The sequence below is a fragment of the Apteryx mantelli genome, chromosome 2, assembly GCF_036417845.1.
Source record: "Apteryx mantelli isolate bAptMan1 chromosome 2, bAptMan1.hap1, whole genome shotgun sequence".
In the NCBI taxonomy this organism is placed as follows: Eukaryota; Metazoa; Chordata; class Aves; order Apterygiformes; family Apterygidae; genus Apteryx; species Apteryx mantelli.
The window spans coordinates 69,083,235-69,107,720 of NC_089979.1; the positions used below are offsets into that span (position 1 = coordinate 69,083,235).

General features: G+C 41.7%; 1 protein-coding gene across 2 annotated transcripts; it reads left to right on the forward strand.

Annotated features, from left to right (window-relative positions):
• Positions 1-442: 442 nt before the first annotated feature.
• On the forward strand, positions 443-17,075 carry RIOK1 (RIO kinase 1). Of its 2 annotated transcripts, none has more exons than XM_067290834.1 (17): positions 443-520; positions 2,052-2,262; positions 3,410-3,500; positions 4,596-4,665; positions 5,370-5,412; positions 6,059-6,151; positions 7,132-7,244; positions 7,364-7,444; positions 8,035-8,121; positions 8,644-8,781; positions 9,340-9,443; positions 10,990-11,096; positions 12,251-12,316; positions 13,987-14,106; positions 14,324-14,377; positions 15,446-15,589; positions 16,878-17,075. In XM_067290834.1, exons 2-17 carry the CDS (start codon positions 2,212-2,214, stop codon positions 16,986-16,988), a joined length of 1,473 nt encoding a protein of 490 aa, XP_067146935.1. In that variant the 5' UTR covers positions 443-520; positions 2,052-2,211; the 3' UTR covers positions 16,989-17,075. The 2 variants fall into 2 exon arrangements, with proteins under 2 accessions (XP_067146935.1, XP_067146934.1); XM_067290833.1 differs by lacking the exon at positions 443-520 and adding an exon at positions 711-858.
• Positions 17,076-24,486: the final 7,411 nt, after the last annotated feature.

Sequence of the window (24,486 nt, forward strand, 5' to 3'; positions counted from 1 at the left end):
AATCCCAAAATAACAGAAATCTCATGGATCTTCTGGGCTGATTACTAGCAGAAAGTCCCCCCAACCTTGTGAGTATGGAAGAGAGGAGCAGACAGAAAGCAAGAAGCTTCAGTTTAAAATTCACGTATACCCGTTAGAGAGGTATCCTGAAGACATACTTCGTCCGTAAACGACGGGAAACACCCTGTGTTTTGCAAAGCAAACCTGCGATCCCACTCAGGCTTCAGAGGGTCCGTGCTCCCTTCCGGAGGGCCCCCACGGCCCGCCGTGGCGCTTGTGCCCGCTACGCCCCGCGCGGCCCTCAGGCTGCTGCGCCGCGCCCCGCCCCTCGCGCTCCCGAGGCTCGGCGGCCGCGCCATGCAACGATACGCTGCGCTAGCAGCGTCAGAAAAGCCCTTGTGACGTCAGGTGTTCGTAGCCAATCCCGGCGCCGGAACGAAAGGGACTGCCATAGAGCGAGAGAGCAGTACAGCGGCCGGCGGAGGGGGACACCCTCTGAGTGCTCCACCCGCACCGAGAGGCACGTCACAGCCGGCTTGAATATACCACAGCCTTAATTGCACCCCCCCCTGCGGGGCAGGCGCGCTCGCTGCTTTTAGTCCCTCTGCCCGCGCCGTAGGGGGTGGCTCCGCGCCGGGCGGCGGGCCGGGCCGGGCCGGGCGGCGGCGGTTGGCGGCGCGGCTCGGAGGGGGCGGGGAGTGGGAGGTGCCGGTGGTGGTACGGGCGCGCAGCCTGCGTCACGCCTCGCTCTTCCCGCGGCAGCACTGGTGTCTGCCGCCCCGCCGCCATGGACTACCGGGCGGCGGCGATGAGTCAGGCCGTCCCGGGGCAGTTTGACGATGCCGAGTGCTCCGACGGGTAAGAGGCGGGGCGGCGGCAGCGGGGAAATGGCGGGGCGGGAGTGGGGGCCGCGGCGGCCCCGGGCCGAGGCGAGGCCAGGCGGGCAGGCCTGGGCGGCTCGCTCGGTTTCGGCATGGTGCTGTCTCCTGGCTCGCCCTGCCTCCCCCCCAGTCCGTGCTGCTGCTGTTTCTCTTCCCCCGCAATCGCTTGTCTAGAAAATCTGGTAAAAAAGGGCGAATTGTGAGGGGAGGAGCCCTCGACAGCGGTCTCGGTTTGGGTCGTTGCTGGGGAAGGTGGCCCTGCAGAATGATGCCTGGTTAAAAACCGTGGGAGAGAACAGAGTTGTTACCTTAGTTAAAACTGTGTGCATGGGGAAAGTTTGCTCTCTTACTCTTTTATTATTACTTGAGTTCTGTTTCAGCACTAAAATGGACTGACCTAGCTACAAACTTGGGTCTACAAGCTAGATAATTTAGCTTTGTAGTTAGTTGGTTGAAACTAAGCATCTGAAACCATGTAGGAGAACAGTAATTTAGTTAAGATCTATTTGGGAACCAAAATGCACTTTCTGTTGAACTTAAAGCTTTTTATGTTTAGCAGGGAGCAGAGGGTTGAATAAGGAATGGTCTTGTCCTGTGTGTCCAAGCCATTATCTTCCTATTTTACCACTTAATTAAATAAGTATTAAATGCCTGCAGAGAATCTGCTCAGGGACATGCTTGTTTTGGCAGAAAACATGATAGACTGAAGAAATCAAAAGCACTAGCAAGTCAAAAGGGTTCATTTCTCCTACAAGTTCTTTCATAGGTCTGCTTATTTTTTTCACGTTGATTGTGTTGGTGACCCAGAGTTACTAGCAGGCTATCTGTTGCCACCAGTGAGAGCTGCTGTAATATCTTGTCAGGTGGAAATCTGATGTGGCCTGTGCTGTGGCAGCAGCAGAGTGGTTTGGCTTTGATGAAGGAGCTGGCTGGCATCATCTGGCATGATCTATTCATTTGTCTGCAGTCATGGAGAGATCTAAATGTTTGTAAACAGAAGAAGTTAGAAGGTGGCATTGAAGCAGTGAATAAGATAATTTAAATGTAGTCCACCCTTTAAAGGCAGTGACATCTTCATGTATACCTGTTTTAAAGACAGGTGAAGTGACAAGTATCTTGATGACTGTAGTGATCATTTATAGTTATATGAATGTCTGTATTTGTTTAAAGTGAACTTGCTCAGGACACAGAAACAGCTGAAAAAGGTGAAGTATCCAAGAATTGCCAGTCACGCTTGTGTGAAGAGGTTAACACTGAAGAAGGAGATGATCATGACGATGACGAAGAGGAAGATGAGGATGAGGATGAAGACTGGGACTGGGATGATGAGATGGGAAGACTCATGAAGCACCACAATGCGGTTGCTGGATGCAATTCACAGGTAAGTTGAAGGCTATTTTGTGAGCACCAAGGGTGCCCTAGAGCAACTGGGACTAACCCCGAGGCTTTTTTCAATGTTAATATTATGCTGAGCAAAAATTCAGATGGAGCTTTCTACTCAGGCGAATCCCCTTCCTTTGAGTCTCTTCCTCTGGCATGCCACGTGTGTATGTGCATTGTAGCCAGAACTCCTCTTGATTTTCTTGCCCCAAATCCTATTGCTGTATTCTCCTTGTTACTGCAGTGGTCCTTCTGTTTTTAAGCTTTCTTAACCTTTCTTTCTTTGCCTACCCTGATCTTAGTGCTGTTGCCTACTTTTCAGTATTGGTCCTCTGTGTTTTTGAGCATCTTTCCCTTCATTTCCACTGAATTTTGAGAGAGTACTTGCTTGTCATGCCAAGGATGAAACAAGTTGTGTTTTGGACTAATAGTGAAGGAGGCGAAAGAATGTATAGGAGCTGGAGGGAGATGCTAGAAATAGCTGAATTTAGAGCAAACACTGTTGCATTAGAAACATTTGGTTTGCTGCAGACTGAAAAGCACATACTGTGTCAGAACTAGCATCCTTCTTACTCTCAGCTTGGACAATGAAGGTTAAAAACCTTTCCTTTTCTTGTTGACATCAGTACAACAGAATAATTGAGATAAAGTAGAGTGGTGCTGATCATGGCACATTGTGTCTGAATCACAATGCTTGTTGTGGGTGATTTATTCTTGCCTTTAATTAGGGGTTTATGCCGTCCAGTGTTGGTGAAAGTGGATATTAATTAAGACTTCCTGTAAGAAAAGCTAACAACCTTGGAAAGTCTTCTGCTTGTTACCTTCTCAGTTCTTCTCAGTTTTCTCCCATTTTTCTACTTGCTTCTTTCTGCTATTCCTGTTCCTTTTAGGGATAAAAAAGTGTTAATATGAGAGACTTGCAGAATGATTGCCTGACTAAAAATAACCCTGTACTGGGGCACTTTTATTTTCTTCTCTGGAATTAAATAAAATCTGATGCTAATCCATATCCGTTTCTTCCCCCTTTCTGGTTTTGTATATGTAAAACCCTAGGCATAGGAATTTGACCTGACTTTTCCAATGATACTGTCTGTATTTCAAGGGCTATTTAGAGAAGGCAAGTTATATTAACAAATCCTTTGTTTCAGGCAAATAGACAGACCCCTAGTTGCAATTCAGCAAAAATGTCTACCCCTACAGACAAGGCTTTAAGGAAATTTGAACATAAAATTAATTTAGGTGAGTATAATTGCATTGTCTTCTTTTATGATAACAGATACAGTTCTGTAATGTTCTCGGACTAATTCTGCTTACTTTAAGTCAGAGCTTGCTGGAATGGCAGTTAACTGTTGCCAGGCAGATTAAAAAGGGCTCTAGTGCAGCTGAAGTTGCCTTTAGTCTTCGTTAACCAGCTGTCATACCTCTTTCTCTTCCCCTTTCAGAGCTGGAGAGCTCTTTTCTGCCTGGCATCTCCAGACCACACGAAATATTTCTTCCCTGGCTTCTCTGTAGGAGTAAGCTGCCTGGCTCGTGGGAGGGTATCATCTCTCTGCTGGAATGTCTTTGGCCGTTCTCAAGCCTGCTAAATTTCATGGTTGATTGCAGTTTCCTGTAGTATTAGTGTGACACCTTGTGCAACAGTTGTCTCACAGAGGTAGACTTTCTGCCATGGGTGGAGAGGCTGATGTCCTAGCCTGTGTAGTGTGGTGTTTATGATATGATGGGAATAGTTGTTCTGCTCAGCCTGTTAAGGGTAGATGCAGCTATGGCTGGGTTTTTTTGGTAGGATATTAAAAAGAGTTTGCATTTTCCTTCATAACTAAGGTGATCTGAAATGAAGGCTCAAAAGAGTAGTGCTGGGGTATATAGCCAAATACAGCAGCTTTTACACACTTAGCAATTAATAAACACCATTTAAAATACACTATGGGGAGACAATCCTAGAGACTATTGCTGTTCTGTTTAGAAAAACAACATTAGACTGTGGAAGAAAATGGCAGATAAATTTAACAATAAGATGTTACCCAAGAGGCTGTCTCTTTCTCATCATCTCTGGATGGCATTGTATCTCCAAGTCTGTGGGACTGTCTCAGTAGTCTGTGTTATTATTACAGTCCTACTTTGAAATATAGACAGACAGAGTGGAAAACTAAGTTAACTGATGCTTCTATGGTATGTGCTTTAAGTACCACTTCAGTTTGTTGTAGAGAGATCCAAGTGTGTTTGAACATTGTATTGGGGCATATTGGCTGGCAGCAGAATTGCAGATGCAATTCTGAACATAGGAAACTTCTTTGGTTTTTGTTTTTTCATTTCTTCTTGTGTGTTTTTCAGATAAGCTGAATTTTGATGACTCCGTTATAAACCGAGTCACAGAAAAGTCTAGACAAAAGGAAGCAGACCTGTGAGTTATAAGCTTGGCTCTATTTTCATTGACCTAATTTGGACCCAGAAGAGTTCTTCTTTCCTTGTTTGATCCAGAGTTTTGATTAAATTTCTTAAGAAAAAAATCTGTAAATATACTGTATGTAATTTGCATTCTGGTCTTAAAACTTCTTGTTTTCTGGATCTGTCACCTGAATCATTGCCAAGTTCTGGTGTTCCTGTCAGTGCAGTTGATAGCAAATCTAATCGCTATTGGCATTGTAATGCAGAAGTTACTGGTGTTACTCTAGTAGCAAAAGGCTCTTTTTCTCTGCTCCTTTCCTAAACAGAGGTCCTTGAGCAATTGGGCTAGAAAAAATACTGGAAGCCTTATGAAGGTTCCTCCTGATGATTTGGTGAGGAAAGGCATTTTTGTTTTATTTTATTTTTTTTCCCCTAGTGAGCCTGCAGCTTATAGCCATAACTTGTTAAGACAGATACCTTCTTGCCTCCAGTGAAATATGCTCACTCATGAGCAAATGGTATCTGTAGTAGTGAAGAGCACTGATGTTGGATTTTTTTTTTTTTTTTCCTGCCTGAAGGAAAGTGTTTGCTTTTGTATGAACTGAAAGTCTTATTTTTTGAGGCTGTTATCTTCTCTTTGAAGTAGAATGTCATGCTTTATTCTGTCAAAGTACTGAGTCTGTGTGTGGGATTGTATAATTTTATTTTCACTTCTGCTAGGTATCGAGTCAAGGATAAGTCAGACAGAGCAACAGTAGAACAGGTAAGTCCTTACTGCATCAAATATTTCTGTTCTGACTGGAACCAATAATCTGGAGTTTTGGAGCTGGTGATAAAACTCTCTGGAGCTACTGTTGGAACAGGATTTCACCTTGGAATTCCATTTCCTTTGGTATCCTAATGAAACTTGACTTCTATTTTTAAGCTTTTATCAAACTCCAAGAAACAATGAAAAGTTCTGGATTTGCCTGTTTAGTTTTTTTGGTTTGGGGGTTTGGGGTTTTTTGTTTGTTTGTTTCATTTTCTTTTCCCTTAAGTAAGACTGAACTATTGTTGGCCCAGGGCCACATGACTGCTCTATTTCAGTTATGGTAACTGTATCTTAAAGGAAAACTTATTTTAACACATTTAATGCAATTGTGGATGGGAAATCATTCTCTTACGTCCTTCAGCTAGCTCTAAAATTGTTATATGCTCACTTAAAAGAAAATTCTTGAAAGAAAAGGTGAGGCACTGTTCTAGAATTATGGCAGAATCCTGAGTGGCTACTATTTGAATTATCATTTGATTCTTAAAAATAGTCTGATGCTGTAGGCCCTTTAATGCAGTACTAAGAATAGGTTATAGGAGTAAGTTTTGCCCTCTTCAAAAGAGAACAGTTGTGCTAACTTTTCTATATTAACCTTGAGGTATTGGATCCAAGGACTCGAATGATTCTATTCAAGATGCTAACTAGAGGTGTCATATCAGAAATCAATGGCTGCATCAGCACAGGGAAAGAAGTAAGTTTCATTATAATTCATGTGACGCAGTCTTTTTCTCAGCAAGCTAGGTAGACACGGTGCTCAGAAGATACATTGAAATGCTTGGTTTTAGTATTACTTTTTGTGTGTTATTTGATTAGCATGAAGTTATCTTAGGATAAAATGCAACTTACGTTGAAGGAAGTTGGTTTTCCCAGCTATGAAGAATTTCTGATAACACTTAAATGTTAACTTAAATTAGTATTTCTCATTACTTCTGTGTTATAACTGAAATTTTTGGAAAGGATATGTGTACACACAATATAAAACAATGTCTGAAAAACAAACCCAGCTAAGCCTTTCTTCAGCAAGACAGTTCTCTTGCATGCAGATCAGACCCACTCCACATCTCCATAGAGATGGGAATGCCTGAATGGCATAGCAAAATACTGTTTAAAATACTATTAAACCTTCATTGCCTTTACAAAATTAACATGTTTGTGTACTGTTACTATCAAGTAATATTGCTGGTAACTAAAACCAAACCGCAGTTTTCAACAGTAAATTAATAAGTTCGTTTTAGAATGCCTAGTCTCTAGGCTGATCTGACTTTATTTGGAGTCCTTGGATGCTGATTTAAGGTATAATTCCATGCTGCGTGGTGGTGTCAGCATGAGGCATTTGGGCCATGTTTTAGGGCCTAAATAGTGCACAGGTCTCAGATTAACCCTTCACACAAGGGCTTGTTTCAGTCTCAAAATGTGGATGATGTGGAGTTCTCTTGTGTGCTGTAACACCCCTCCCCAGTCTTAAACACTCCTGTAAGCTGCTGCTTGTAGAAGCAGCTCTCCCTTGTATGCAGTCGCACTAACTCAGCTGAGTGCCACATAGGGGCTAAGGTGAAAAAGTTTATCTTCTCTTTCTGACATCCTGGAAAACATCTGAAGAAAGAAGGTTGTATCAGTTACTGTAAAGAACTCTTCCTTTAAATTTAATTTCTTCCCTTTATAATCCAATAGGCTAATGTATATCATGCCAGTACTGCAAATGGAGAAAACAGAGCAATAAAGATTTACAAAACCTCTATTCTGATGTTTAAAGATCGGGATAAGTATGTGAGTGGTGAATTCAGGTGAGTTGGAGTTCTGCCTGATTTTAATACAGAGTAGGGTTTGTTTGCATGATGGTAAAATAATCATTACTAATACTGCATTTGCTGAGTGTTGTTTGTTTGTGTTTTCTTTTTTTAAGATTTCGTCATGGATATTGCAAAGGCAACCCAAGAAAAATGGTGAAGACGTGGGCTGAAAAAGAAATGAGGAATTTAATAAGGTGATTCTTCCAGTTTTTATTTCAGCATGCAAACTGAAACTCATTTCTGTAACCGAAACTCATGTTTCTAGGAGATAATCCTTCTATTGCTAGACACTGGATATCACTACCTTTTTTGGTCTCTGGAGTATTCCAGAAAGTGTCTTAAGCTTACCTGTGGGAGGGAGGGGGGAAAAAAAAAAAAGGACTAAAGATATTCTTTTGTCTGACTGTTCATGCTGTAAAGTTCTTCAACATCTGAACTCTCTCTGACTTGACTGAAAACTGGGGAGAAGCCAGAAATAGCTGCTGCTGAGTAGTAGCACATTGTGTATTTCTGTGTGATATAGGTTAATCTAGGATTAACCAAAACTGTATAAACATTCTTTGTCTGAAATAGGAATGTTTAGAGAGGGGTTGGAGCAGGATGGCTGTGGGTTTTTTGCATTCATTGCCTAGTTGTTCTTCACAAGCATGAGTATCCTGTGTAAAGGAGCTCTTAACTCTTGTATGATGTTTAAGGCAACAGAGCTCCTGTAGGCACTATTGCAGTGCAAATAATAGAGTTGGTTTGTTTTTTTTTTTTTGTGAGTTTTGTTCTTGTGTTACAGGTTGAATACAGCCCAGATACCTTGCCCAGAGCCAGTTATGCTAAGAAGTCACGTGCTTGTCATGGGCTTTATTGGTAAAGGTGATATGTAAGTATCCTTAGAAAATCAAAATGATTCTTTTTATTAAAAATAAACAAACCAGCCCTCTGAATTTACCTACTATTACTTTAGGCCTCTAAAATTAGTATATTACTCTTATGTGTGTGTGACTTGTATAATACCCAGATCTTTGCCAGCTACAGCTGCAGACAGTCTACCTGATTCTGAAGCCACAGCTGTATTCAAAATGAATCCCTGAAGTGGTTTAACCGGAGGTTATAGGTGGAAAGGCTTGCTAATAATATGGGAAGATAACTCGGCATTCTATAGTACAAACATTAATGTAGCATGGTCCATTGTCTTAGCTTATGTTGGAAACGGAGCTCCCAGTATCTCTGACAAGCATATACCAAGTTTTGCTGCCTGACAGGCTGATTCCATGCACTTTGCTCAAGTCAGGGCGGGCTTTCTACTTACTGAGCAGAAGGGTCAAGTACTGCAGTTAAAGCATTTACAGCTGGTAGGAGGGAAATAGTACTCACTTTGTCTTATTTGTTTGGTAATTTCAAGGCCTGCTCCTCTGCTGAAGAATGCTCAGTTATCTGACTCAAAAGTCCGGGAGCTGTACCTGCAAATCATCCAGTACATGAGAAGAATGTATCAAGATGCCAGACTTGTTCATGCAGATCTCAGTGAATTTAATATGCTGTATGTTTTTAAACTTTGCTCTGAATTGTAACATCTAAAATGTATGTGCTGGCAGCTTCTGTGCATATATTTAAAGTACTAATCTACACTGGGGGGAAGGGGGGAGGGCTTTTCAAGACTGTGCCTTTCAATATATCTACTTAATTATGTAGCTCTTAACCCAGATCTGAAATCTCTCTATAAAAAACCTGTCAATTAGTGGAAAAAATCTGCAAAATATATATATATATAATAAATAATAAAAAAGATATATATACACACACACACGTACATGCACACAAACACTTTTTTTTTTTTTTTTCCTCCCCTCTTCCTTCCCCCTGCCTCCACGATTGCTTTTTGTTTTCCTCTGAAGTTTACTAATACAGCCTGGGTGGAGGAGGGAAGGGATTGACAAAAAACAAACAAACCTCTGGCCCTAATATATGAGATTTATGCTAGGAAAATGTTACGTTTGTCTGCTGATTCTTAAGTTTGCAATATGCTTTTTATGCCCCTCCTTTATCTTTCATGTAACAGTCCTGTGGAATCAGTGCAGTTCTGTGCGTCTATTTGCAGGTACCACAGTGGGGAAGTGTACATCATCGATGTGTCTCAGGCAGTGGAACACGACCACCCACATGCATTGGAGTTCCTGCGAAAGGATTGTGCTAATATTAATGGTGTGTGGGCTGCACTTCTGATGGCTTGTTTATTTAGGAAGGTGAACTGTGTTCTTCCTTATATTTTTTCAGCTATGATTCTTGACTGTCAAAGCTGTCATACTTTAGTCAAAATGTTCCCTCTCCTAGGTTCTCATAACTTCCTCAGGGAGCTGTAGGCTGTGCTGATCTCAGAAGACTGAGGCCTATCTTACTAGAAATTATCTGGCCAAAGTGAGTCACATGGCTGAATTTCATATATTTCAATAGAAAGCAAGGATTGGAGTCCAAGCTTGCACTAGCGCCCAAGCCCATCTTTGCATACTCCTTAAAATAAGGGCAGCTGACACACTCATCCGTTTCCTTCTGTGACTGGAACCCATAGCTGGAATTCCTCAACTGGCAAGTTACTATGTATTACAAAGTTCCCTGCACTGGTCCAGCTCAGCTTAGAAGATCGAGGCATTCTCTAACTTATTAGAGAAGCATCAGTTATCATAGTATTCTGATCAACAATGTACCTTTACAGTATTTTTCTCTTAAAGATTTGGTCTTCATGTAGTATGTGGGAGTATGTGTAACAGACATGTGTCTTCCACTAGGCTCTGTTCCTCTCAGAGGGCAAGAAGTATGTTGCTGCAAACTGCTTCCCCCCCACCTTTCTTTTCCATGCGATTTTTCTTATTTTAAGAGACACTTGAAAATCTGTGAAACATACCTGCTTTACATTTTGATTCTGTGTGTTTGTTGATACCCAGTATGCTAGTTGTTTCTTATTCCTCTTCAGTTCATGAATTTCTGGTTAATTCCTTCTGGATCAGATATTTGCGCCTTTTTTTTGTTCTGTTTTGTTTTTTGTCATCTATTATGGCTTGATCTCCCTAAATGCTGGTGCCCTAGTGAGGTGGTGTGTGTGTTTTTTTTGTTTTTTTTTTTTTTTTTACTTTTTCCCCCACTACAGTTTTCTCTGTGTAATCCTGCTACAGAGACTGTGAGACTTCTCTCCAGATGTACAGCCTCCAAATGTAATTATACTTGACTCAAAAAATAAATAAATAAAATAAATTTTGGGGGGGCATAATAGAGAAAATGCTAGTATGTTACGGTGCCCCATATGTCTTCATACTAAGGTGGATCATAATTAGGCTATACAGTGTTTCAGTGGATATTTCTCATTTTCTTTGACAAAAGTTTGAGGTCTGCAGACCTTATTCTTGAAATAGTTGTGTTTTTCATCTTGGTCATTGCAAATGTTGTCGTTGCAAATAGGTTAGCACCTGTTTCTTTCTTTCTTGACCCCTGCACCATTCAGTCTGACTCCTGCTGAAGTTGATTTGGCTTTGATGTTTAACCAGTTTCTCTTCCAGATTTGTTGCAACTGGAAGATAGTTTTATTTTGGATGGCCAAGAGTGCTTTAATAACCAAACCCAGCAGGATGCAATATGCGCAGCTGAGACTTTTGCAAGTCGTCAGGGCAATTGTTTTGCTGTAACTGTCACTTTAACATAACAGTTGCATGTGTCACACAATGACTTTTGTTTTTTTTCTGCCTTTGATTCCTTGTAGATTTTTTCCAGAAGCACAATGTTGCGGTGATGAGTGTGAAGGAGCTGTTTGAGTTTGTTACTGATCCTTCTATTACAAGTGAGAACCTGGATGATTATCTCTCTAAGGTAAGACCTCAAGGCCTCATTGCTTGTCTAAGAAAGTTTGAACAAAATATTGACGTTTGGTTCAAAGTCCATCTCACTTACTCTACAGCCTGCTCTTGAAGTGGGCTGGTACCTGATGTTGTCATGCCAGTACTTCAAACATATGTGGATCTTTTCCATATGTACCATTATAGGATGAACACATTTTCATTCTAGGTTTTCTGAAGCCTAATTGCGAAAACTCAAATGTCCATTTCAGGTGCTACTTGCATTAAAAATGGGATGCTTGAAATTAGTTCTTCCTTTTTGGAAAGGAGAGGAAAGCTTATTTAGCTCTGCAAATACCTGGCAGAAGCATAACCATATTTATATAGAGAAAGGAATTAAGAATGCAGATTTAAGCAGGGAGAAATTGGGAAATGGAAAGGAAAGGAATGACTCAAGGCAATATTACTCCGAAGAACACAGTCTTGCTAGCCAAATGTAGTGGCTGGTGGGACATACTGATTCCAGGAGGAGGTAAATGTAAATTATTTCTTTTCTAGGTGCCATTCCTTTGCTTCCAGTTAGATGAAAAAATAACTCTTCTAGTTGAAGCGACAGACATGGGGAGGAGCCAAATCCAGGCCATGTAAACCAGGCCGGGAGTGGAGATATGATGTGTACATACTCCTGGCTGAGACCATGAGGCAGAGGCTGAATGTTGTCCAAATACCAGTATGGCATGGATATTTCCAGATGTTGTGTACTTCTGTCATAATTGGAGGCTGAGTGAAGCAGAGCTGTGCTGCAGGGTTCCCCTCACTTGTGCTCCCCTGGTTTACTCAATGCGTGCGACAGTGAGAAGAACAAAGCCCAGAACTGGGGCACTGCTCTCTATATTCCTTGTGCTGTTATTTCCTGTAGTTATGCTGGGCCTGCATAATTTGGTCTGGAAGGATCAGGGAGTGTGTTCTTCCAGTATTAACAAGGCAAATCTGCAGTCATGAGTGAGTGTGCTCTGCAGAAATGCTGGGTACCGTTAGGTGTCGCTCAAGGCATTGCTGTGAGGAAAGCTATGGTATTTTGAGTGATACGAGTAGAATACAGGGAGAAATATAGATGTGAATGGTTGGTTGGATTAAATGATGTGATTCTGTAGCATGATAACATTATATTGTTTCATATTTCTTTAGGCAATGGAAATAGCATCCAAAAGAACAGAGGAGGAAAGATCCAGTCAAGATAAAGTAGATGAGGAAGTAAGTGAGGACTTTTGTTCCTGCTATGAAATTAATATTGCCTCTTCTAAACAATGAAAATTATTCTTTAATTTGGAAGAATTTACAGCTGATAAACAAAATATAATGTTTATGATACTGGTATGTCCTGAACTATTTGAGGAGACAAAGTATTGAGGGATGCCGTGTGTAAAAGCTTAAGTGCCAGCGATCAGAAATTGGAAGGCAGACGCTCCACTTTGTAAACCAATGTATTTGCTTGTGGCTTGACATGTCTTCCAGTTCAGGATCAGTTAACAGCAAAGAAAATGAGATCTGATTGTGCCGATGTGATTGGACCAATAACACAGCAACAGGAAAATTCATGGGATAGTCAGATGTGTGCATTGACCGAATTGCCCATCTGGCTTTCTTCCCAGTCTAGTTCAGTTCTACTTATTATTTCTCTACCTTGCTTTTGCATGCAGGAGAAACAATCACAAATCTGATCTGTTTGCATTACTGAAAACTGTTAGCATTCTGGAAAGCTTCATTTGAGTTGTAATCTTATGTTTCTGTTCCAGAAAAGTTTAAAAATATTTTGTCTTGAGTAGAATTTTTATCAGTGGGAACGTACTCATGTTAGTTCACTAAGCATTTATTGTTGGAGTCAACACTGCTTGATTTACTAAAGACTTTTCTTTTGCTCTTGGAGCTCTGCAGGTTTTACTGACTGCTTCTGGCTCAAGCTTGGCCAAGAAAAGGCTTTGTTTCCTTAGGAGTTCCTGAGAATAGAAGTCCCACTGAAGCATAGGGCCAGAGGTTACTATTTTGTTACATGCGCACCTTTTGCAAACAAATTATTCTCAGAAACAGAGCCTTTGCTTATGAAAAGGCATTGTCTTGTGAGAGAGATGGTTCAGTACCATCTGAGTTGAGTTTTCTGCTCTCTCTCAGACTTCTCATGTGACCTCAGGCTAGTTGTGGCGCTTTCTCACTCATGAAAGAGTGGAGCTTATTAAATGCAAGCTCTGTGGAGACAGGGTCTTTGCTGTTTGTACAGCACTTGGTCTAGTCATTATGATTGTAAAGCGTGTTTGTAGTCAGTTGACGGGAGTGATTTGGTACCAGTGGATTCCATGGAAAATAAAAATGCATCTGATCTAGTAGTGACTTCAGTTTGCTGGAGTACGGTCTCAAAAAATCACATTCCAGATCTGAAGTAAGATGTTGTTGATGGTGGTTAGGTTTGAGTTGGAGTGTATATTGACAGAGAGATTATTTGTATAAAGATTGAGTTGAAACAATGCATTTTTAATGGAGTTGCCTCCTGAAGGCATTGTAAACCTCACATTAAAAACATAAGAAAAAAATCCTTAGAACACAAAACCTCAAAACGCAAATCAGTTAAGAGGAAAGTGAAGGGTTTGGAGAAGGTCACAAATAAGTGGGCTGCTGGTGGTCATAGTAATGAGTAAGCCTTATTAGTGATGAGCTATCAAGAATGTATAAGTTCCATGTTAGTCTGCTCCAGCGAAAAAAGATACTCTTCAGTGGAAATGGTAATGGATTACTGCTTTATTCATTTTGAGTTTCTTGGAGCCATGAAACCCCTCATGATTATTCTCCTAAAGATGCATAATTAGGAAGGAAGAACATCATGAAACTACATGTAAATTAGTAAATCTGCTTGTTTCCTTTCACTCTACTAGGTGTTTAAGAAGGCTTACATACCTCGAACTTTGACTGAAGTTAAAAACTATGAAAGAGATGTGGATGTAATGATGAAATTGAAAGAGGAGGACATGGCATTGAATGTTCAGCAGGATAATGTGAGTAGACTTTCTGAGGCACTGCAAATGAGGGGGAGAGAATATGAATTCTTACTAAAAATTGATAGTAAAAAACCACTACTGTTGTACTTAAAACTGTCTGGTTAGTACTAATGCTTACATCGCTATCTTTTATGAGATACTCAATTTCTCTAGGTACTAGATGTGAGAGTCATATTTTGATAATATAATTTTATTTCTCTATCCCTGGGTGTAGATTCTCTATCAGACTGTGACAGGATTGAAGAAGGATTTGTCTGGTGTTCAGAAGGTGAGAGGGCCTTTTGCTATCCCTCTTTTTAACGACTTTAAATGCTTAAGGAGTGCAGAGAATGCCTCATCTTGCAGCTGGTGCCATGGAAGAAACCTGTTGATTGCAGAATGACTGTTTCTGTCTGCTTGGGCCCTGCCTGTGTGGAAATAAGTCTGGCACCATAGCGTATCTGAATATGAATTGCTTCCCTGTCACCAAATACAATATTGGGTTGCTTGAGAATGAAGTGATCATCCTTGCTATCACCATCCTCTTTAAGGGAATGCGTGGAGGGGGAGGAAAGATGCTTTCAAATCATGGAAAATGTAATTGATATGAAATGTAGTATGACTATAAGTTTTGATATGTTCAGGATATCTGTGCTGTAATTACTGTGGAAAGATCCACCCTGCAGTGTACAGCATAAGATTTTGTCTTGCTATACGTACAGAAATGTCACAATCAAGTACTTTAAAGCACATTTGCATAAGAAGTAGGATACAGATCAATCTATAGCAGTATATCTCAAGTTGATTACTCAAAGCAGGAACCATGTTTGGATCCCTTCTCCCCCCTCCCCCCCCCCGCTCCCATTTTGAAACCTTGGGTTTTCTAGCAGTGTTGTAGACTATTTTAAAATGAAAATAGAAATATGGGAAGGGATCAAGCTTTGGTGCAGTCATAGTCTGGCTTAAGAGTAAGTGTGTTTTGCAGTGTAGATGCCTGTGTTTCCACTGAAGCCTATTTGGGTGCCCCTAAATAGGTTTTGGTATGATCTGAATATAGTTAAAAAAACTAACTTCCATCTGTGTTAGCAAATTGCTCTTTACCTTATGTCAGTTGGTTTGGAAGTGCTAATGCAGCTGTGCATAAAAGGTTCTATACTGTATATTCTAAATTTCTTGGTTTTAGTTTGGGTTAACCTCTCTTTCATTCTTTTTCTTGAAATTCATTGTTTGTGGTAAAGGAGATGACACAAGCTTACTCAAGGCTTTCTTTGTAGGAGATTCTGTTCATATACTGATTTTTGCCTTTGTGCTATTGAGTTTGGATTTGAAATAAATTCTCTATTGGTCTATCTTGCAGATCCCTGCACTTCTTGAAAAAAAAGTGGAGGATTTGGAAACAGGCTCTGATGATGATGATGGCAATTCAGAGGGCTCTGATTCAGGCTGTAAAGAATCCCTGCATCCGAAAGATAAACCTGCTGAAGTTGGCATGGATAAAAGGGTAAGCTGGCCAGGGACTGTGTATTTTTCTACATCTGCCCATGTGACAAAACAAATCCAAACTTAGATTCTTAGGTTACTTCTTGATGGAAGCAAGCTATGGTCTCCTCTGGTTGTGGAGAGTGAGAGCAGAGAGTAAATTTCATTATGGATGTTTACTTTAATGGTGTTCTTGTACTGAGGGACATATAACATAGCTCTCTAGCCAAGGCAAAGTCAGAATAGAGATCTGCGTAGGGAACTCTGAAGCTATGCAAAGCAGAATTTAATGAAGACTGGGCATCTCTTCAGTACCTTTGGCTACTCTTCCAGGATTTGATCAGCAGGCATGTAGTCATGGCCCCCCTAACCTTTTGCTGAGGGAACTGAGGCCACTTACCTATAGAACAGGAAATTTGGTAACAATGCTTATACCATGGTCATAGTGGCTTTTGCAGAACTGTTAGTGAAGGCTGACTAGCTTTGCTGTGGGGAAGAGACATAAAGCAGACATGCCAAGGGGATTATGTGTTTTTCAGGTTTCTTTTTCCAAACTGCGTAACAGGTGTGCACTATTTTGTTCAGGTTCTTTTGCAGATTATCACCCATGTCTGAGAGCCCTGTGCAAAAAAAGAGTGAAAATTGCTGGGTTTATGAGGGTTCAAGATGAGGGGGTTTGCTTGTTAGATGTCATTCCCCACCCCACCCCCCAGGAAGGATAAGAGATAATAGATTCCAAACCTGTTAAATGAAGTTGCAGTACCCTGCTAGACACTTTTCTTAGAGATCTGTAGCTGCTGTCTTTCAGAGGCAAAGCAGAAAGGTCTTGGTCACTTCTCATTGTTATGGATGGGTTCTCACTTGGACTTCTTTTTGTGTGAATAAGATGAGGTGCTTGGTAATCTACATGTTGAACTGTAGGTTCAGCAACTGATTAGGAGTGATTATGGGTGTGCTTTTTGGTTTTGTTTTTTGTTTGTTTTTTCATCTATTATGTTGATTTTGCATTTTCTGGTTGAGTGTAGCCTCTTCACTGTCTGGCCCAAATTATAGTGTGCTGCAGTGGCATAGCACCTTCTCCTGCCAATCCTTTCCCCTTCCCCCTCCCACCCCCGCCCCCTCCTCTTGCTAACAATATATTTGATGCGGTGTGTTAACTAACCTCTTAATGCAACAATTGAGAGTGTGAGCCAAAGCTGCTTACCCCTTACTCCCCATCTGTTACAATGTAGGCATAACTAATCAAGTCAGCTTGCTCAAAATCTCTTGTTCTTGCTGGTTTTAAGTGACTGGTGTTTGATTCCTTGTAGGAAAGGAAAAAGATGGTTAAAGAAGCCCAAAGGGAGAAGAGAAAAACCAAAATCCCAAAACATGTGAAGAAGCGGAAAGAGAAGACTGCAAAAATGAAGAAAGGCAAATAAAATTGGCTGTGGCTTGGAAAAGGGTTGGTTGTTGTGGGCTACTTACTCACCATCAATTTTTTTTTTTTTTTTTTAATTAAAAAACATCTATACATACAGTACTAACTGTGAGGGTGGTTTCGTTAATGAGATGGTGTAATTGTTTGGACAGCCTATTCCTTTTTATTTTTTGATAGGAAAGAATGATTTTAACACATTTGTGTATATTAAAATCCTTTATATATGCAGGTTTAAACTGCTATTAAAGTTACATCGATTTGTTCCTGGGGTCCTACTTCCCTGCCTGCTTGTACTACATACATGTTTGGTTTGCTCCAGAGCAGTGATTTGGTTTAAAAAAGATTCTTGGAGGAGAGAGAATGTCAAAGGCTGGAAAATAGTTCACCCAAAGGCCCGTGCCTTCTTTATACTATAGAAGCAAATTGAGCTAGCTGTCTTCTGCAGGCTACTAGTCATTTATGGATACCCTTGCAGGCTTTGTGTCTTTGTTTGCCCATCTGCACTTGCATCAACTTTTTCATTTTACTGAAAGTTGGATTTCATGGTTTGGGAAGCAGCTCTCCTTACTGCCCAGTGACATTCTGAAGCAGTTGGGCAGGCATACCCAAACAGACCAAGGCCCTGATCTTTGCTTAGATGCCAGTGTAGGGCTCTGCTGTTCTTAAGAGTATTGTGAGCAAGCTGCTTGTAAGCTGCTCAAATGTGTATTTGCTATCAAGACTAATAATGTCTGTTCAAATTCAAAGGTGTCTGAGTGAAGGCCTGTGACAGGAGCTCTCTGTGGTGTGACTCAGCACACCTATCCATCCTGTGCTAGGCTGCCTCAGCTCTTTGGTACAGAAGGATTGGCAGTGTTCTGCTCATAAATGAGCTGCTTGGGTGTTGGGGCAAAGGTGCCACACTTCAGGCAGCCCACCTTCTCTCTTGGCAGCCACTTTGACCTCTAAGACTGACAAAAACCTTGGGAGACGTGTCCTCCTCACGCTGTAGAGCACAGACCCCCTTTTTCTGCTGGCAGCAGTCTTGGAACTTCCTGCGCCAGCAGAGAGAGGCTCTGATTTCTGTAAGTGTCTTGATTTATTTTCCCACGCTGGAGGTGGAGTTGTTGCCCTGGGGATTATGCTTAAGGGGCATACGCTGTCTGATTACAGAGGACAGCCTTTATCCATCAGCTAATGGGCACTACCATGATGGGTTGGCCAGGGGCAGGTTGAAGCTTCCTTCTCTAGACTCACCTCCCACACCCAAAAGATTGCAGGCTGGTCATGGGCAGCCACCTCTGGCAAAGAGAGAGATGTTGATGGCCAACTGCACATGTGGCTGCTGCAATGAGTGTGTTCCTCAAGGCAAGATGGTCTTGTTGCAGTTTGACCTCCACAGCCTTTTTGGTGCCTCTGCCTTGGAAAACTTTGGTGAGAGAGGAACTGGCTAACACTTCCAAACACCTCTCCCTCCCTTCATCCCCTTTCCACTTAACCATGCAGAGACTGACCAGCACTCTTATATTCAGTATGTATGTAAGTGTACACAGCATTGCTGAAGCATGTAGGGAGGCAAGATGGGTATTACTTCAGCAGTCAGGGATGTTTTCTTGGATATAGAGTAGAAATATCTGTGCATTTTGGAAAATGGCACTACATCAGGTGCAAGAAAGGGGGCCAACTCTATCCCCTTGGTAGGAAGGGATAGGGAAGGTAAGGTTTACATCCTGAGGGAAGGGAGTACTGTTGATGGACATTTGTCTAATGCCCAGGGCTGAGGTACTGCCAGTTGTATGAACATAGGCCCTTTCCTGCTTTTGCCTGCCACTGTGGGAGCTTGCATAGTGCCAGAACTGGGCAAAGGTGGCCTTGAGTGCCATGGGAGATGGCTGCCTTGAATCTGTGTGACTGTCTTCATATGTGCCATGCTGGAGAAGCTAGTGTTGAACCTGCCCAGGTGTCCTGTATCTTAAGCCTGTCTGGTTGGTAGACTAACTGTGGACTTGGGCTCTGCTAAACTCCCTATGAGGGCTTTAATTGTCAAAATTGGGCTGTGATGAGGGAGAGCAGGGGAGGTGGTGTCCAAAGTGGATGTCCTCCAGGAAAAAAAAAAAGGATGCTAGATTGTCACCACTTCAGCTAAAACCTGAGGGTAGCCGAAGCAATAAAGACACTGTGTGCTTTGCTATTGTATCACATTATGATGTTGATTCTTCCCTGCTGACTGACAAGGCTATGGTGTATTCATCAGTGATACCATTTGTGGTTCATGAAGGTGTATGCAACAGAAAGTGTGTGCCTGTGTGTGTGTTGTGGAAATGTAGTCCATCTGTTGCCTTGCCTCTTTCACCTGAAAACTGGTTGATCAGTGTTAGTCAGGAGTTGCCAGGCACAGGAGACAACGTTTTTATTGCGGGTGAGTGCTCTGAAGATGTAGGATAGCTAGTAGTTTTTGGCATAGGGCCTGGAAGCCCCGGGCCCAAAGCATGTGTCCAATTAGGTGCTTTTGCCTCCTCTACCTAAGGAGGCACTTTAGATCATGGCAGCCACCTTTTTTGTAGTGTAGTGCTTGAGGGGAGAGGAAACATCCCAGTTCACATAACCCTGTCTTTCCTCTAGGCCATGCACCACAGCTTGATCAAGTTTGCCTAGTTCTAGCAATTGTGTAGCGTAAAGGTGGTCCTGAATCGGTCATTTAGGATTCAAGCCTTGCTTGCAGCAATGCACAGCAGGACTATCTGGCAGGCTGTACAAAGCATGGGCTGACTATCTGCTTTGGGTGTTTTTTCTTCTCTAGAGTACGTTGACATAGCCAAGGTGTTCACATAGCACCTGAGGTGGAGCATGCCAGAAAAGCCTGTGTTGTGAAAGTGTAAATGGCCTGGGGATAGCTATTGCAGCTTGGTATGTGCTTGTGGAGGTGGGCTATGAGTGCAGTTTATGTATCCTGACTGTTGCGGACTGGAGATGTATAAAAACGAGACAGTCCACAGGAGCTGGGTGGGCCAGCAGGAGCTCTTTGGGTCAGGACCATGAGATAATCCCTCTTTCTGGTGATCCCTGAAGCAAGAGAGTGGCTGTTATCAAATACATTAGAGAGATAACTACTGAGAGGCACCAGTCTGGGGTAGGGGGCAGAACTATGTATCCTGTGTTAAAGTCTCAAAGTAGCATAAGTATTTAGTTATGCTCTGTTGACATCAGTGTGTGATGATGTAAGGTTTTTTCCCCATAGTTTAGGGTCTGGAAAAAGCCCACTCACTTTTCATTTTGCCATAGCTGAATACTTATGGCGTGCCCTGTTGCTGGCATCTGTGCTAAGCAACTGGACCTTGCAGAGAGGAACTATTGCTAGGGCAGGAATGCCATTACCTGGTATAAGATAACCTGTGATGCAAACAACTCAAGGTAATGCTGCTGTCTTCCCCCGCACTTCCCTCCCTCCCCTCCCTTCTCTCACCAAAAGTAGACTTAGTGGCAGGGCTCTGCGGTCTGTTGTGGGCTGTTGCAAGTGCCACCGCTGGGGAGCTTGACTGATAGCAAGCAATACAAGTGGACAGGCTGGAGAGGTTGTGGAGGTAATTGGTGAGCTGTGGCCCCTGCAATCCTCAGATGGCTCTGAGAAGGGTTGATGGAGTGATGTGGCTAAATTGTGGAGATGTGATAGCTACCCCTAAGCCTGTGAGAATTCATTTCTGTTGACTCCAAACCTGTCCTTCCTTTGTTCCATTGTTCAGTGGGTGTTTCAGTGTCAAGACTTATCTAGTTTTTTGGCTTTTTTTTTTCCTCCCCTTTTGAACAAGAACATCTCTACAGAGTTAATAACAAACTCAGCTGCTTTGTCATTGTGGCTTTGGGAATGTTTCTGCAAGCAAGAAACATATTGTTGGCTTGAAATATCTTTCAAAACACAAATTGTTTTCTGTGTTCTCTGAAAATATATTGGATTCCCAGTTCTTTCAGGTGAGTAGTATGAATTTATACAACTGTAAAAGACGTATGGTTAACTATATGCTGCTTTAATACTCCTTTCTGGTTAAAGGGTAAATACTAAACATCTAAAATACCAGTTGTGAAATCAAAACCCCTATACAGAACATTTTCAATTGGAAAATAATGTTATATTTTAGTTTAAGGAAGGATAGTAGCCATATCTGGGGAAAGTACAGTGATCTGATCAGCAGATAGATTTCAGACTGAAGACAAAAAGCATTGTGTTTGACCAAATCTGAAAGTTGGTATTCAGTTTTAGTCAGAACATGGTCCCGCAAAATGTGCTCTTATTCCTTGGTCTGGTGCTGTGTACAAGATGGGCAGCTACCACTTGGGGAGGAGATGGTGGCATTGCGTATGACACTTCTGAGATCACTAGCTTAACCTTTGGATGTCATCAGGAAGAGGTGGAGAATGGGATGGAGGGCAGCATTTGCTACTGGGTAAAGCTTTGGTGTGCCTTCATGTTGAGTGCTATGTGCATTTCTGGTCTGCACATAGTGGTGTTAGGAAGGCTACAGAGCTTCCCCGGGCGTGCATGATCAAGGGCATGGAACAGCTGCCTTGTGAAGAGGGACTAAAAATGCTAAGACTCCTCAGTTTGGAGAAGAGAAGGCTAAAGCAGGGGGATACGGCAAAGGCTTACAAAATCATGAAGACATACGTACAAGACATACAAAGTGAACACAGAAATGCTGTTCACCAAATCCTGCAATACTAGAGCTAAGGGGACTAACTTAAACTAGTGGAGAATTGGCTTAAAACAGATAAGAGAGAATGCTTTAAACGGTGGGTAGACAATTGGTATGCCACAGTAGGGAGTTTCTTGTGATCTCTTTGCACCACTGCAGGTAAGCAAACGCTGAAAATTTAGCAGCCTAGTTGAGGTGCTGTTAGTGGTGTGGGGTGTTTTTTTGAACAGGCTGACCTGTTTTGAAACATGTGACACAGGTCAGATACTTTGAAAAAAGCACTTCTGGGAATTTGTGGCCAAAAGACTTAATGATATTTGAAAGCTTAAATGTGTGCAGAGAAAACATTTAGAGCTATACTATCAAACATAAAAATGTACAAAAGCAATTAGTCCCATCTTTCAGGAGATAAGCCAGCCCTCATTCACTGAGACTTGGTGGGAAGGATATGAGACTGGAGGGCTAGGAGGGAAATACTCTTAGCAGATATGTTGGTTTTGTTGGGGGGTTTCTGTTTTGTTTTTTTGGGAGGGGGGAGGAGGGAGTTATTTGTCTGTTGTGTTTTGGTTGCGTGTGTTTTCCACCCCCTGATATCCTGCAGTGCTGTGTGACTGCTTTGCACTCTGAGCAGTTATCTCACAACTCCAGCTCAGTTCTGAAGACTGTACCAGTCTGGTATTAATTTGCTCTTTCTCTCCCACTATAGATCTTGTTTTATGTAGCAGCAGAAGCATTGAAAGGTGGAGGTTTGCAAATTTGGTTTCCCCATGATGAAGCAGGTAAAACCAGCTTTGCGTGTAAGGATGTGTCTGCTTAGAGGGTTTTCATTTCTGTGCTGAAATATTTTGATTAAACAATGCAAAGCTAGCTGTGACAGGCCTCTGGTGCCCAGATGCATGCTTGCTTTTGGCAGCTGTGCTCAGACAAGAACCACACCTATGGTCCTTCAAGATATAAAAGAAACAAGGTCAACATCTTCTGAAGACTGTGTCCTGCAGTTTTTGTAAACAAACAGCTGTGAGAACAATGATCTATGGGTGCAAAGGCGAGAAACTGATTCCATTTTTTTTTTTTTCCTTTGGAAAAATATACCTGGTTCTGTAGCTGAATCTCCTACTCTACCTGGTATTTTTACCTGTAAAATTGTACAGCAAGTTTGAATGCAATATTCAGTTGTAAATATGACACACAGATGCAGAATGCAGCAGGCACCTCATCTCTATGTACTCTTGATCTGTAGGATTCTTCCCTACGGTGTGCTTGCAGAATGATGAGGTACTATGGCGACAGGAAAGCATGTAGGGGTCTCCTGTCTAGTTACATGGACCTAGCTATTTACATCTCTCTCTGCTCAGAAAAATAAAGGAATGAGGAATTGGACCTTCAGTGAGTGAAGGTGGAATTAAGAAAAGTTTTATCATTTTTAATTAACTCTAAAATATTCAAAACTTCATAGATAGTTTATAAAGGAAAAGCTAAATGACATTTTATTTTTAACTTTCTGGGGCATTACTGTAAAAATAAATATGTAAATTTGTAAGTCATTATTTTTATAGATGTAGTTTTGCTCCTTCAAAAATACTGCTAAGCTTCTATAGCAAAAAGGCTGACCTCTGCCTTAGTGGCTGGTTACTTTCCTGATCCTGACATGATCTTATTTTCCTTGTGTTAATTTTAATTTCCTCTAGAGCAAGAAGTTCTTGATCAGACTATGTTATAATTATATATATATATATAAAATATTTATAATATATATTAAATAATATATGTTAAACCTTAACAGACTTTTCAACATAGTCTGATCAAGAATCTGATTATATTACATGTTAAACCTTAATATATTGAAAAGTGGTAATGATGTTTCAATTCTGTACGTAACTCTTTGTAAACTTTGATGGATTTTTACATAGCAGATAGACTTTTTTTTCCTGGATTTATAGTTCTTGGATAAAGTTTTATGCTCTCAGAGGTGATAGGGGTATAATTTGTTATGGATCAGGCAGGGGCTGCAGCTATGGCATTACTACTAGATTTAGGATGAGGTTCTAGGCAGTATGTAGCAAACACCCAAAAGACTTGTTTTTTATATAGGAAGACTCAGGTTGAGAAAAAACAGAAAGCATCCCATTCTGAGACTGTTCAAATTCACAGACATGAAATGCAGTCTTTAGTGTAATGCAGTTGTTAGATGGTAATTATTTAGGACTAATGCTTGTGGCAAAACACAGTCTGAGCAGTTGACAGTTACTCTCTTGTCTTTTTTTTTTTTTTTCCCCCCCTTCTCCTTTATGGTTGTTTGTTTTCAAACCATTGAAATATGAGCAAACTTGGCCCTTCTTCCTGACGTGCAACAACCTGCATCTGAACTCTGCAGCCTGTGCAGAGCTGTAAGCTTTCCTAAGCAGCAATGTGAATGCTACACCTAGCCTACAGCACTAGATTTAAGACTCCCTTTTATCTGGCCCAGAGATCCCTGTCTGCTTTGGAGTTTGCAGAGGACCTGAGGCTGGGGTTGTAGGGCAGGACTCGCAGATGGGAGTTTTGCTTAATTTTTTGAAAAGACAGCAGGCTGTATTAGGTTGCTGCAAAGAAGGATGAGAGATAGGCAGTGACCCCTCTGCTGGCATTTGTGTTGAGCTAAGGGTTGGCATTAAGGCCAGGGATGGGGATATGAGGACAGAAAAGCTTGGTTCATAGCTTCTGCTGGTGCCAGAAGGTTTACTTGCAAGTCCTACTCTTAAACTTAGCTTTTCACCCCTTTGCCTAACCTGAGCCCCAATCCATGAAGGTTCACGTGAACCCCATGCCCCAGACTGCGGTCTACCTCTCCCA

Excerpts from the sequence above, each read along its gene's own strand:
- RIOK1 (XM_067290833.1), top strand. The coding sequence starts at position 788 with ATGGACTACCGGGCGGCGGCGATGAGTCAGGCCGTCCCGGGGCAGTTT. Across the intron at positions 3,501-4,595 it reads TGAACATAAAATTAATTTAG|ATAAGCTGAATTTTGATGAC; the intron begins GTGAGTATAATT and ends TGTGTTTTTCAG. Across the intron at positions 14,378-15,445 it reads ATTTGTCTGGTGTTCAGAAG|ATCCCTGCACTTCTTGAAAA; the intron begins GTGAGAGGGCCT and ends TCTATCTTGCAG.